This window comes from Dipodomys merriami, unplaced genomic scaffold (assembly GCF_024711535.1).
Source record: "Dipodomys merriami isolate MVZ:Mamm:240054 unplaced genomic scaffold, mDipMer1.0.p SCAF_25, whole genome shotgun sequence".
In the NCBI taxonomy this organism is placed as follows: domain Eukaryota; kingdom Metazoa; phylum Chordata; class Mammalia; order Rodentia; family Heteromyidae; genus Dipodomys; species Dipodomys merriami.
In genome coordinates, this window is record NW_027203937.1 from 22378462 (window position 1) to 22393423 (window position 14962).

At 36.4% G+C, this 14962-nt stretch overlaps 1 protein-coding gene and 5 pseudogenes across 1 annotated transcript; 2 read left to right on the top strand and 4 right to left on the bottom strand.

Moving 5' to 3' along the window:
- The first annotated feature begins 1231 nt into the window (after positions 1–1231).
- On the top strand, positions 1232–1486 carry LOC138836298 (E3 ubiquitin-protein ligase RBX1 pseudogene; annotated as a pseudogene).
- A 549-nt stretch (positions 1487–2035) lies between these two features.
- Positions 2036–2840, bottom strand: LOC138836639 (ribonuclease P protein subunit p40 pseudogene; annotated as a pseudogene).
- Positions 2841–3930: 1090 nt separating this feature from the next.
- On the bottom strand, positions 3931–4875 carry LOC138836299 (olfactory receptor 5P76-like). The gene has a single exon (XM_070034789.1). The coding sequence runs from the start codon at positions 4873–4875 to the stop codon at positions 3931–3933; it is 945 nt and encodes a 314-aa protein (XP_069890890.1).
- A 4398-nt stretch (positions 4876–9273) lies between these two features.
- On the top strand, positions 9274–9541 carry LOC138836300 (E3 ubiquitin-protein ligase RBX1 pseudogene; annotated as a pseudogene).
- A 137-nt stretch (positions 9542–9678) lies between these two features.
- LOC138836640 (ribonuclease P protein subunit p40 pseudogene) lies at positions 9679–10921 on the bottom strand (annotated as a pseudogene).
- Positions 10922–11989: 1068 nt separating this feature from the next.
- LOC138836301 (olfactory receptor 5P76-like) lies at positions 11990–12933 on the bottom strand (annotated as a pseudogene).
- Between the last annotated feature and the right edge of the window lie 2029 nt (positions 12934–14962).

Genomic DNA, 14962 nt, shown 5'->3' on the forward strand with positions numbered 1-14962 from the left:
GTAGCTCAAGTGGTAGAGCACTCGCCTTGAGCTGAAGAGCTGAGGGACAGCGCCCATGCCCAGAGTTCAAGCCCCACGACCGACAAAAAAAAAAAAAAAGAAAGAAAGAAAGAAAATGTGGGATATATACACAATGCAATTCTATGCTTCCATCAGACAGAATGGCATTGCCCCAATTCTTAAGAATGGAAAGGCTTGGAAAAATTTATATTTAGTGAAGTAAGCTAGGCCCAAAGAAACATAGGTCCCATGGTTTCCCTTATTTGCAATATCTAGTATATGTCTTAGTCAAGCAGAAAAGGTCAGATAAGGTGATATTAGGGAAATGAATCCTAAGATATGTATTCAAATGTTTTTTTTCTTTCATGTGATTGTTTCTAACACATTTATAAGATTATTTCTTTGTTGCTTTGTATTTCCCTCCCCCACAGTATAACCCCTGCTTTCACTGATTTGATGTCGGTATAATTGGTGGAGGGAAAGGGGAAAAACAAATCGTTTAACTAGGGATACAGGTGGACCCATTGAAACAATGAGATGTACAAGTCATCATATCGAAAACGAACTTTACAACTTTGGTGGGGGGGGGCAGAACAGGGAGGATGGGGGGGAGGATGGGAAGGGATGGGAAGGGAAAACAAAAAAGAAGGCTACAATGCTTGATGAGGAATGTACTCATTATCTTGCTCATGTAATTGTAACCCCTCTGTATAGTATTTTCACAATTAAAAAAAAAAGACTTAGGCTGAGGGAATGAGAAGCCTACCCCCAACTGTTATTTTTGTACTACCCATTAAAGTCTCCACTTAAATGCTTCCCCCTCCCCACTCCACCCAGGTGCTGCAATGTTAAACCTTGTGGGAAGCCATCAGCAACCTTGCAGACCACATGGCAGCACTGCCATATGTGGAAGGAGTTAAGAACCCTGAAGACAACTCCACATAATGAAGGCTGGAATTCTGTGCACACACTGAACTTTCAAATGGACTGTTCTAGAAGGACATCTGAGACTTGCATGTCAGGACAGACCCGACTTTCTATGACTCAGGCAGTGACATGTACTACACAACCAAGAAGATGGACATTAGTGGAAAGAGCAGAACTCTCTTACTTACGAGAATGGATAATATGAACCTAAATTTTCTACTAATTTCCCTGCTAATTCCTTTAAAGTACATACATTTCATCAGATTAAAAAAATAATAAAACAGACAGACCATGTATTTCCAAAATGCTGGCATCGATAGATGTGGACACCCCAAGTGGCACCAACAGTGATGCAGGCCAGAAGCCCTTTGAAGTAACAACGTGGAATGCAGTAACCAGGCAGGCCTAGGATATTGTGGTAGATAACTGTGCGATCTGCAGGAACCATATTATGGATCTTTCATGCCTTTCATTCCACTGAATCTCTTGCTGGCTCAAAACATAGCAGGTGTCCCTTTTGGACAACAGAGAGTGGTAATTCCAAAAGTATGGCCACTAGAAAAAGGATTTTTCCATCAAGCTTAACTGTTTTGTTATTCATTTAGTGACTAACCCCTCTATACTTAATTATGCATTAGCTGGAATGCTGTCTTTCTCCTTTGTCTTTTCATTTTGCAGTGATTCTGCATTGTGTCAAAAAAAGTCCAGTTGTATTCTAAAAAAATAAATAAATAAATAAATAAATAAATAAATAACTGTATGATGTTGCCTTGTATGAAATAAAAGCAAGGTTATAAAGTTAGGATGAGGAAAATACAATACAAGTGTTTTATAATTCCAATAGACTAACATATACCGAATTCTAGATAAAATGTGATATTTAGTAGCATATGACTAAATATTAATGACTAAAATGTCAATGAAAAAAACAGAATACAAAACAAGGGAAAATCACAAATGAATCAAGGAAAAGAAAAAATAAGAAAAAAATGCTATTAAAGACCACCCACATGGTAAACTATTCAATTATTTTCATATTTGCTTGGAGAAACCTTAGAGAATTTCACCTTCACCATCTTTATTCAAGGCTATAATGAAGTCTCAGGTATTAAATAATGAAAGCCAATATAAAATTATGTAAAATCAGAGATATAACAATAAATAAAACTCTACATTTCTTCACAATGTTCCTCCAGTAAATTCTAAGAAATGTATAAAGCTTATACTTTATGCATCTAGAAAGATAGCAGGACACTGGGCACTGCAAATCACTCACTGTCCTCTGGTCTACTTTAGGGTGATGTTTCTGAATTTGGTATTTGGAAAACTATGACATCATTGTTGACTCTGTTGCACCTGTAGAATGCCAAGCCAAAAGAAAATCAAACTTCAAAGGCTTCTTTTCTTTGAAGGACAGCATATTCTTTTATACTTCTTAGACTCCAACATGAAGGATGAATCCATCAAACCAATGGAAACAATGAACTTCCTGATTTTTCTGCCAGAATACTGAGAGGGATGACCTTGAAGTCCAGTTTCTTCATAAGTGTCTTTATCCAGGGATAAAATCAACTTTCCATTGGGTAGCAGACCAACAGTATTATCTTCATCAATATTTATATTGAACGTCAATGCATAGCAGGAACCTTTACTTACAAAATTGTTGATGAATTCATGTGTAATTAATTCATGAAGAGGTAAATTCTTCACAGAGTAATAGAGTCGAGTTTCCATGACCAGGCTTTTCAGTTCTTTTGGTAGTATCCCACATTCCGGAATGAGAAATGAGACCCGGTAATTGTGATAATGTGCCTCCACTAGATGCCTGTGGTGAGACTTGTGGTGGCTGAAGTTGGATTTCTCACAGACTAGAAAGTGCCAGGCGCCTCTCAAAGCGTTCACAGCATGGCCATAGTCCCCACTAACAAATGAGTACATTTCTTATCTAGCATTTTAACATCCTCCTTTGTTTTTCCCCTACCATCACTTCCCTCCCCATCTCCCCAACTCCCCTCTTCCTACACTCAAGTTGTAAAGTTCCTTTGCAACATAGTGTCTTATACATCTCATTGTTACAATAGGTTAACCTGTACCCTTATTTCAGTATTTTGCTGTTTCTTTTCCTTATTTCATTTTTCTTTTTCCATGGGTTTTTCCATGGAAATCTCTGTCTTTAATTCTAGTACCTTCCATTTAGTATATACATTTGTCTGATTTGGGGAAGGGAAGGAAAATAACAAAATGAGGAAAGAAATACAAAAGATAATCCATGGCAAAAAGGATATTCACAAGACACCATGTTGGAAATGAACTTTGCAAATTGAGGGGGGTCAGGGGTAGAGAAAGGGAAGGGATAGTGGGAAAACAACAGATGACTAGGTAACAATCAACAAGAAATGGACCTCAGTCATGTAACCGTAACCCCTCTGTACAGCATCTCTCCAATAAAGTAACATTTTTAAAACAGAATACAATGCTGAAAACAAAACACCAAAAAGGAACAAAGAGGAATGAAGAAAGCTTACAAGACACTTGGAAGAACATTAAAAGGAAAAATATCTGTGCCACTATACCTCAGCAAGGAGAATGTTTTAATCAGTGTGTTAAAGATCCCCTTTTTAGTTCCTCATCATTTCAACCACCTCCCAAAATCACAGAAAGAATTGAAATTAAGGAATTTTATGGCCATAAAATCAGGGAGCTTCACAACCAAACTAACACATTCCAGTAAACCCTTGTTGGGGGAGTGAAAACTTTGAAATAATTTTTAGCAAATTTTGTTTTCCAACAAGAGTTCATATTCTTAATCATACACTCAGTGAGATTTCATAACATCACATCAAGCCTCTTAGTTGGTACATGATCTCAAAATGAACTATGCTTACTAAAAATTGCCCAATAGGTAATTATGTATCACTGATTAGAGGACCATTTCAGAATGTCAGTTTACTTGTAGGTATAGCTATTATTTCCATAATGAAGATTAGAAAATACCAAGCCTGACTAAGAAAACACTTTCCTCCAAAGCTCTCTCTTCAGAGCCCCCTTGATCTCATTATTCCTGAGACTGTAGATGAGGGGGTTCAACATAGGGATCACCACCATGTAGAACACAGATATCACCTTGTTCTGGTCAGTGGAGTAGCTAGATTTGGGCATCAGATAAATAAACATAACTGTCCCATAGAACAGAGAAACTGCAGTGAGGTGGGAGGTGCAGGTGGAGAAGGCTTTCTGGCGTCCCTCTGTGGAGCGCATCTTCAGGATGGTGATGAGGATGTAGATGTAGGAGATGGCGATGACCATCACTGTGATCACAAGAATGGAGGCAGCAGTAAATGTGGAAAGAAGTATGAGGGCACTATCTTCAGAACAAGCAATTTCACGCAGAGGAGCAAAATCACAGAAGAAATGATTGACTATGTTTGACCCACAGAACACTAAAGAAAAGAAAGTAATAGCAAAGGCTGAAGCATTAAAACAACCACCTATGAAAGCTACTATAAGTAACTGGAAACAAACTTGTGTGGACATTTTTGTTGAATACACCAGTGGGTTGCAGATGGCCACAAAGCGATCATAAGCCATGGCAGCCAGAAGACAGCACTCAACTGCCCCAAAGAGGAAAGCTGTACACATCTGGATGACACAACCATGGTAGGAGATCATATTTTTGTCTACCAGAAAGTTAACTAACATGTTGGGTGTGACAGTAGATGAAAACACCATATCCACAAAAGCTAAATTGCTGAGGAAAAAGTACATGGGGTGGTGGAGCTGAGTGGAGACTCTGATGAGAAGCATTGTGCAGAGATTTCCAGCTATGGTTACCAAGTAGATGCACAGGATGATGATGAAGAGGAGGACTCGAAGAACTGGGTCACGTGTTAAGCCCAATAGAATGAACTCTACCACTGTGGTGTGGTTCCCATCTACCAGGGATTCCATCAGACAATAGGGCTGCTCCCAGAACAAATCTAGGAAGAATAGATTATATTAAAAATTTATAAACATATTGGTTTCATTTATCTTAGTGCATACTGAATGCCATCATAATCATATTCAAGTACCAGTACACATATGCATTGGAAGAGGATAGCATCTATAATTTTAAAATTGATTTTAGCAAAACCACCCTCAAATTTCTATCTTATCTTCTTTCTTTCCCTTGATATTTGCATTTTCTTAAATGTATAAAATGTATGGCTTTAAAGGAAAATAAAAATTCAAAATAACTAAACAAATCCACAAGGAAGACTGAGTACACTGATAGGAAAGAACATAAATAGGTTATTGTATGACAAGCTCAGATAGCAGTTGAGATATATTTATAGTTGGTAAATATACATTCCTATAAATATAAATATATATATATATATATATGCTGGCTAAATGCCTAACGTACAGCTAAGAATTACATACCTATTGAAGTATGTGTTATGCATATAGTGTATTACATGTTACAAAAATGATATTTTGCATAGGTATGGGAGTCCTGAGCAATGTCCCAGAGCCTTCAAGTGCTCTATCAATTAAGGCACAGCTCTAATTCCAGCTTTTTGGTGCATTAGTGGGGACAATAATCTCATGGACTTTGTTCCTTGGACTGACTGTGAATCTTGAGCCTCAGATCTCAGCCTCCTGAATACCTAGGATTATAAGCCTGAGCCACTGTCACCCAGAAATTATTATATTCTCTATCATGTAGAATTGAGTTAGAAGTGTTTAGAGAAGACTATGTAACTTGCTTATAATTACACAGGAAGTTACATACTCAAACTATTTACTTATACAAACTCTTTTCATAGTTTGTATTTGGATTAATGCCAGTTACAAATGTATAACTTTCTTTGTTACTGAGCAATAACAAAATTAAATTATAGTGAGCACCAAGTCCAATACATCCAGCAATTAATGTAAAACAGATTTCTGTAATCTTCTTAATGCTAATGTGTGATAATGTTGCTCAGATTGTTTTGCATTTCAAGATAACCATCAGTTAAATAAAACTCTTTTATAGAAGTCATACAAAATTTCTGATAACAGATATATGTTCTATATTAGTGCTATAAAGGAGGTTACTTATTACTTCACCAATTGTTCAAGTTTATTGGATATTTTTATATATTTGAAACAAGTAATAATGTTTTAGCAAATACATTGAAATGCTAATGCAATCACTGTACAAAAAAATCCTTCAATATCAACCAATATAAAGCATGTTCATTCATATGAAAAAAATAACTTTCTAATGTAATCATAATTTTTCACTGGAAATTTTAACATAAAGTAAAGTCACTTTGAAAATGATATATATTTGTATAAAGAACAAACTAAAAAAATTAAAAAGGATCTCAGGTTTTGTCTATATTGATCCTAAACTCTAAACCTGCAGAATGTATGTACTAAACTTTCTGTCCACCATGTTGACCCTTAAAAACTCAGATGTATAAAAACATAAGTGTTTCAGAAAAGATTTGTATACCTTTACATGTAAGCCTCCAAATTCATTTTAAGTATCAACACAATCCTAAGCATCTCAAGCTAGCATTTTCTCAGAGTGTAACTTTGGGTAGTGCTGAGATCATGTGAGTTTCTCTTATAGTTAAATAAGTGAGACGCAAGAGACAAAAATCTTAACGCAAACCAAACTCCTACCTCTTGGAATGAGAATACATTCAGCTTTGAGTAGCAGCACAAAGTCACAGTGATCATATACCTTGAAATATGTTTTCTGTTCTCCTTTGGGTCTAAATCCCCAGTGAAGCTGGAGATTCAAGTATGAATGCAAAAGCATCATGGAGCATTTCAGGTTCTTCAGTGGATATTGGTCAACTCAATTCTCATAACACAAGTGATCTTCCAAGATGTTACCAATTCTCTAGTGGTCAATTTTTTCGTTTCTATCTTGATCTTCATGCATAGACTTACTATCTTTGTTTGACTTTTACTAGGGAGTATAATAAGATGCCCTGAGAAAGTGATAAGAATCATAAATATCTTGATAGCTATGATGAAGAAATAGTGTTAAATGTCAGCTATAAAATCTAGCATTAGCTATGACCATTCCATATGGTTGTTCATGAGACCCTTGATTTCCTGTTTCTTTTTCTCACAGTATTCCAAAAAACATTCTTAGTGGCAGTCACTATGGGGCATGGTGACAACTTTTAAATGTCCAACTGCAGCATACAGAATAGTAAAAAACTCCCAATTATTATCTATCTGATACTAATAATTGGCTTCGACCATTCTTTTCCTCTTTAATTTAATTAATATTAGCATCTATAATAACTAACTTAAAAGTCTCCTAAACTTAAAGTCTCACTAGTTTGGTTGTTGTTGTTTCCCTTTGCTCCCATGTGTGTTATCTTGTTTTGTTTGTCTGGTTATACTTTTCACTGTGTTCCATGGGAATAACTAAAGTTTGGGTTATCTATTGGCATACTGATTTCTCCCTGAAATAATCAACTTTCCTGACCTTCCTTCATGCAACCTCATGGCTTACAATTTTCAGACACAAATTGTTCACCTTAGCTTTAGTATGCCCTTCTTGTCAAGTGTTCTAGATTGGTATCAATGAAATATGCTGTGGTATGTGTGAGGAAAACTCCATGTAAAACTCTGTTGTGAACAACAAAAAGGCTCAAGAAGTTCTGTAAAGTTAGTATATATGTGCACATTTAAAGCAGGCTATATGCCTTCCAGATAAGAAAGTGTAAGACCATTAGCACATAAGAATTGCTTTATTGAGGAGGATTGTGGGAGAAAACAGAAACTTCAACATGAAGACTGATAGACTCCTGTTCTCTTACTACTCCTAGTCATAGAATCTAACTCCCTGGAGCCTCATTTTCAGGCTGTGGGTTTATAACTACTATAATCACAAGAACCACAATTCCTTCAGAGGTTGCATTATATCAACTCCTATGCTAAGTATTTTACCCAGCAAGAAAGTGATTTTATTATCTTCATTTTTCTCAGGAAAAGACAGAGCTTGGAGAGTCCAAAAGACTTAGGCTGAACTTTGGAAAGCAGTATGGAGGCTCCTCAAAAGACTCCACAGAGAGCTCCCCTATAACCCAGCAATTCCACTTTTGGGCATTTACCCAAATGTTTACAAACAAGACCACACTAAAGCTACCAGCACAGCTATGTTTATTGCAGCATTATTTACCATAGCTAAGATATGGAACCAACCCAGATGCCCCTCAGTAGATGAATGGTCAAGAAAATGTGGTATATATACACAATGGAATTCTATGCCTCCATCAGACAGAATGGCATTGCCCCATTTCTTAAGAAATGGAAAGGCCTGGAAAAATATATATTTAGTGAAGTAAGCTAGGCCCAAAGAAACATAGGTGCCATGGTTTCCCTTATTTGCAATATCTAGTATATGTCTTAGTCAAGCAGAAAAGGTCAGATAAGGTGATGTTAGGGAAATGAACCCTAAGATATATATTCAAATGTTTTTTTTTTCTTTCATGCAATTGTTTCTAACACATTTATAAGATTATTTCTTTGTTGCTATGTATGTTCCTCCCGCACAATATAACCCCTGCTTTCACTGATTTGATGTCGGTATAATTGGTGGAGGGGAAAGAGGAAAAACACATCATTTAAATAGGGATACAGGTGGACCAATTGCAACAATGAAATGTACAAGTGGTTATGTTGAAAACGAACTTTACAATTTTGGAGGAGGGCACAGCGGGGAGGATTGGGGGGCGGAAAGGGGGAGGATGGGAAGAGATGGGTAGGGGAAACAAAAAAGTTGGCAACAATGCTTGATGAGAAATGTACTCATTATCTTGCCCATGTAATTGTAACCCCTCTGTACATTATTTTCACAATTAAAAAAAAAAGACTTAGGCTGAGGGAATGAGAAGCCTCCCCACAACTGTCATTTTTGTACTACCCATTAAAGTCTCCACTTAAATGCTTCCCCCTCCCCACTCCACCCAGTCCCTGGTTACACCTTCTGGGAAGCCATCAGCAACCTTGCAGACCACATGGCAGCACTCCCATATGTGGAAGGAGTTAAGAACCCTGCAGACAACTCCAAATAATGAAGGCTGGAATTCTGTACACACACTGAACTCTCAAATGGACTGTTCTAGAAGGACATCTGAGACTTGCATGTCAGGACAGACGCTACTTTCTGTGACTCAGGCAGTGACATGTACTACACAACCAAGTAGATGGACATTACTGGAAAGAACAAAACTCTCTTACTTACAAGAATGGATAATGTGAACCTAAATTCTCTACTAATTTCCCTGCTAATTCCTTTAAAATACATATATTTCATCAGATTAAAAAAATAATAATACAGACAGACCATGTGTTTCCAAAATGCCGGCAGCGATAGATGTGGACACCTCAAGTGGCACCAGCAGCGGCACAGGCAAGAGGCGCTTTGAAGTAACAACGTGGAATGCAGTAACCAGGTGGGCCTGGGATATTGTGGTAAATAACTGTGCCATCTTTAGGAAATGTATTATAGATCTTTCATGCCTTTCAATTCCATTGAATCTCTTGCTGGCTTAAAACACAGCAGGTGTGCCTTTTGGACAACAGAGAGTGGGAATTCCACAAGTATGGCCACTAGGAAAAGGATTCTTCCATCAAGCTTAACTGTTTTGTTATTCATTTAGTGACTAACCCCTCTTTACATAATTATGAATTACCTGGAAAACAGTGTTTTCTCCTTTGTCTTTTCAATTTGCAGTGATTCTGCATTCTGTGTCAACTAAAATCCAGTTGGATTCTATAAATAAATAAATAAATAAATAAATGTATGATGTTCCCTTGTATGAAATAAAAGCAAGGTTATAAGGTTAGGATGAGGAAAATATAATAAAAGAGCCTTATATTTTCAATAGAATACCATATATTGAATTCCAGAAAAATTGTAATATTTAATAGCATATAATATTTAAATCAATTGGTTTAAAAATATTGTAAAGACTTATGACTAAAATGTTAATGGAAAAAAATACAAAAGAAGGGAAAATCACAAATGAATCAAGGAAAAGAAAAAATAAGAAAAAACTGCTATTAAAGACCACCCACATGGTAAACTATTCAATTATTTTCATATTTGCTTGGAGAAACCTTAGAGAATTTCACCTTCACCATCTTTATTCAAGGCTATAATGAAGTCTCAGGTATTGAATAATGAAAGCCAATATAAAATTATGTAAAATCAGAGGTATAACAATAAATAAAACTCTACATTTCTTCACAATGTTCCTCCAGTAAATTCTAAGAAATGTATAAAGCTTATACTTTATGCATCTAGAAAGATAGCAGGACACTGGGCACTGCAAATCACTCACTGTCCTCTGGTCTACTTTAGGGTGATGTTTCTGAATTTGGTATTTGGAAAACTATGACATCATTGTTGACTCTGTTGCACCTGTAGAATGCCAAGCCAAAAGAAAATCAAACTTCAAAGGCTTCTTTTCTTTAAAGGACCAGCATATTCTTTTATACTTCTTAGACTCCAACATAAGGGATGAATCCATCAAACCAATGGAAACAATAAACTTCCTGATTTTTCTGCCAGAATACTGAGAGGGATGACCTTGAAGTCCAGTTTCTTCATAAGGGATAAAATCAACTTTCCATTGGGTAGCAGACCAACAGTATTATCTTCATCAAAATTTATATTGAACGTCAATGCATAGCAGGAACCTTTCCTTACAAAAGTGTTGATGAATTCATGTGTAATTAATTCATGAAGAGGTAAATTCTTCACAGAGTAATAGAGTCGAGTTTCCATGACCAGGCTTTTCAGTTCTTTTGGTAGTATCCCACATTCCGGAATGAGAAATGACACCTTGTAATTGTGATAATGTGCCTCCACTAGATGCCTGTGGCGAGACTTGTGGTGGCTGAAGTTGGATTTCTCACAGACTAGAAAGTGCCAGGCGCCTCTCAAAGCGTTCACAGCATGGCCATAGTCCCCACTAACAAATGAGTACATTTCTTATCTAGCATTTTAACCTCCTCCTTTGTTTTTCCCCTACCATCACTTCCCTCCCCATCTCCCCAACTCCCCTCTTCCTACACTCAAGTTGTAAAGTTCCTTTGCAACATAGTGTCTTATACATCTCATTGTTACAATAGGTTAATCTGTACCCTTATTTCAGTATTTTGCTGTTTCTTTTCCCTATTTCATTTTTCTTTTTCCATGGGTTTTTCCATGGAAATCTCTGTCTTTAATTCTAGTACCTTCCATTTAGTATATACATTTATCTGATTTGGGGAAGGGAAGGAAAATAACAAAATGAGGAAAGAAATACAAAGGATAATCCATGGCAAAAAGGATACTCACAAGACACCATGTTGGAAATGAACTTTGGAAATTGAGGTGGGGGCATGGGTAGGGAAATGGAAGGAATAGTGGAAAAACAACCGATGAGTGGGTAACAATCAACAAGAAATGGACCTCAGTCATGTAACCGTAACCCCTCTGTACAGCATCTCTCCAATAAAGTAACATTGTTAAAACAGAATACAACGGTGAACATAAAACACCAAAAAGGAACAAAGAGGAATGAAGAAAGCTTACAAGACACTTGGAAAAACATTAAAAGGAAAAATATCTGTGTAACTATACCTCAGCAGGGAGAATGTTTTAATCAGTGTGTTAAAGATCCCCTTCTTAGTTCCTCATCTTTTCAACCACCTCCCAAAATCACAGAAAGAATTGAAATTAAGTAATTTTATGGCCACAAAATCAGGGAGCTTCACATCCAAACTAACACATTCCAATAAGCCCTTGTTGGGGGGTGAAAACTTTGAAATAATTTTTAATAAATTTTGTTTTCCAACAAGAGTTCATATTCTTAATCATAAACTCAGTGAGATTTCACGACATCACATCAAAACCTCTTAGTTGGTACATGATCTCAAAATGAACTATGCTTAGTAAAAAATGCTCTATAAATAATTATGTATCAAAATGATTGCAGGACCATTTCAGAATGTCAGTTTACATTTAGGTATAGCTATTATTTCTATAATGAAGATTAGAAAATACCAAGCCTGACTAAGAAAACACTTTCCTCCAAAGCTCTCTCTTCAGAGCCCCCTTGATCTCATTATTCCTGAGACTGTAGATAAGGGGGTTTAACATGGGGATCACCACCATGTAGAACACAGATATCACCTTGTTCTGGTCAGTGGAGTAACTGGATTTGGGCATCACATAGATGAATGTAATGGTCCCATGGAACAGAGCAACTGCAGTGAGGTGGGAGGTGCAGGTGGAGAAGGCTTTCTGGCGGCCCTCGGTGGAGCGCATCTTCAGGATGGTGATAAGGATGTAGATGTAGGAGATGGCTATGACAATCACTGTGACCACAAGGATGGAGGCAGCAGTAAATGTGCAAAGAAGTATGAGGGCACTATCTTCAGAACAAGCAATTTCAAGCAGAGGAGCAAAATCACAGAAGAAATGATTGACTCTGTTTGACCCACAGAACACTAAAGAAAAGAAAGTAATAGCAAAGCATGAAGCATTAAAACAACCACCTATGAAAGCTACTATAAGTAACTGGAAACAAACTTGTGTGGACATTTTGGTTGAGTACAGCAGTGGGTTGCAGATGGCCACAAAGCGATCATAAGCCATGGCAGCCAGAAGACAGCACTCAACTGCCCCAAAGAGGAAAGCTGTACACATCTGGATGACACATCCATGGTAGGAGATCATTTTTTGTCCACCAGAAAGTTCACTAACATGTTGGGTGTGACAGAAGATGAAAGGCCCATGTCAGCAAAAGCTAAATGACTGAGGAAAAAGTACATGGGGTGGTGGAGCTGAGTGGAGACTCTGATGAGAAGGATTGTGCAGAGATTTCCAGCTATGGTCGCCAAGTAGATGCACAGGATGATGATGAAGAGGATGACTCGAAGGACTGGGTCACGTGTTAAGCCCAACAGAATGAACTCTGTCACTGTGGTGTGGTTCCCATCTACCAGGGAATCCATGAGACAATAGGGCTGCTCCCAGAACAAATCTAGGAAGAATAGATTATATGAAAAATTTATAAACATATTGGTTTCATTTATCTTAGTGCATACTGAATGTCATCATAATCATATTCAAGTACCAGTACACATATGCATTGGAAGAGGATACCATGTATAATTTTAAAATTGATTTTAGCAAAACCACCCTCAAATTTCTATCTTATCTTCTATCTTTCCCTTGATATTTGCATTTTCTTAAATGTATAAAATGTATGGTTTTAAAGGAAAATAAAAATTCAAAATAACTAAACAAATCCACAAGGAAGACTGAGTACAGTGATAGGAAAGAACATAAATAGGTTACTGTATGACAAGCTCAGATAGCAGTTGAGATATGTTTATAGTTGGTAAATATACATACGTATAAATATATATGTGCTGGCTAAATGCTTAATGTGCAGCTAAGAATTACATACCTATTGAAGTATGTGTTATGCGTATAGTGTATTACATGTTACAAAAATGATATTTTGCATAGGAATGTGAGTCCTGGGCAATGTCCCAGAGCCTTCAAGTGCTCTATCAATTAAGCCACAGCTCTACTTCCAGCTTTTTGGTGCATTAGTGGAGACAATAATCTCATGGACTTTGCTGCTTGGACTGACTGTGAATCTTGAGCCTCAGATCTCAGCCTCCTGAATACCTAGGATTATAAGCCTGAGCCACTGTCACCCAGCAATTATTATATTCTCTATCATGTAGAATTGAGTTAGAAGTGTTTAGAGATGATTATGCAACTTGCTTATAATTACACAGGAAGTTACATACTCAAACTATTTACTTATACAAACTCTTTTCATAGTTTGTATTTGGATCATTGCCAGTTACAAATATATAACTTTCTTTCTTACTATGCAATAATAAAATTAAATTATAGTAAGCACCAAGTCCAATACACACAGCAATGAAGGTAAAACAGATTTCTGTAATCTTCTTAATGCTAAGGTGTGATAGAGTTGCCCAGGTTGTTTTACATTTCAAGATAACCACCAGTTAAATAAAACTCTTTTATAGAAGTCATACAAAATTTCTGATACTAGATATATGTTCTATATTAGTGCTATAAAGGAGGTTACTTATTATTTCACCAACTGTTCCAGTTTACTGGATACTTTTATATATTTGAAACAATGTTTTAGCAAATAAATTGAATTGCTAATGCAATCACTGTACAAAAAAATCCCTTAATATCAACCAATATAAAGCATGTTCATTCATATGAAAAAAAATAACTTTCTACTGTAATAATAATTTCTCACTGGAAATTTTAACATGAAGGAAAGTCACTTTGAAAATAATATATATTTGTATAAAAAACAAACTAAAAAATTTAAAAAGGATCTCAGGTTTTGTCTATATTGATCCTAAACTCTAAACCTGCAGAATGTATGTACTAAACTTTCTGTCCACCATGTTGACCCTTAAAAACTCAGATGTATAAAAAGGTAAGTGTTTCAGAAAAGATTTTATACCTTTACATGTAAACCTCCAAATTCATTTTAAGTATCAACACAATCCTAAGCATCTCAAGCTAGCATTTTCTCAGAGTGTAACTTTGGGTAGTGCTGAGATCATGTGAGTTTTTCTTATAGTTAAATAAGTGAGACGCAAGAGACAAAAATCTTAACGCAAACCAAACTCCTACCTCTTGGAATGAGAACACATTCACCTTTGAGTAGCAGCACAAAGTCACAGTGATCATATACCTTGTAATATGTTTTCTGTTCTCCTTTGGGTCTAAATCCCCAGTGAAGCTGGAGATTCAGGTATGAATTCAAAAGCATCATGGAGCATTTCAGGTTCTTCAGTGAATATTGGACAACTCAATTCTCATAACAAAAGTGATCGTCCAAGATGCTACCAATTCTCTGGTGGTCAATTTATTCATTTCTATCTTGTTCTTCATGCATAGACTTACTACCTTTGCTTGACATTTACTAGGGAGTATAATTAGATGCCCTGAAAGAGTGATAAGAATCATAAATAT

Coding starts and splice junctions, on each gene's coding strand:
- LOC138836299 (XM_070034789.1), bottom strand. CDS start 4,875: ATGGAATCCCTGGTAGATGGGAACCACACCACAGTGGTAGAGTTCATT.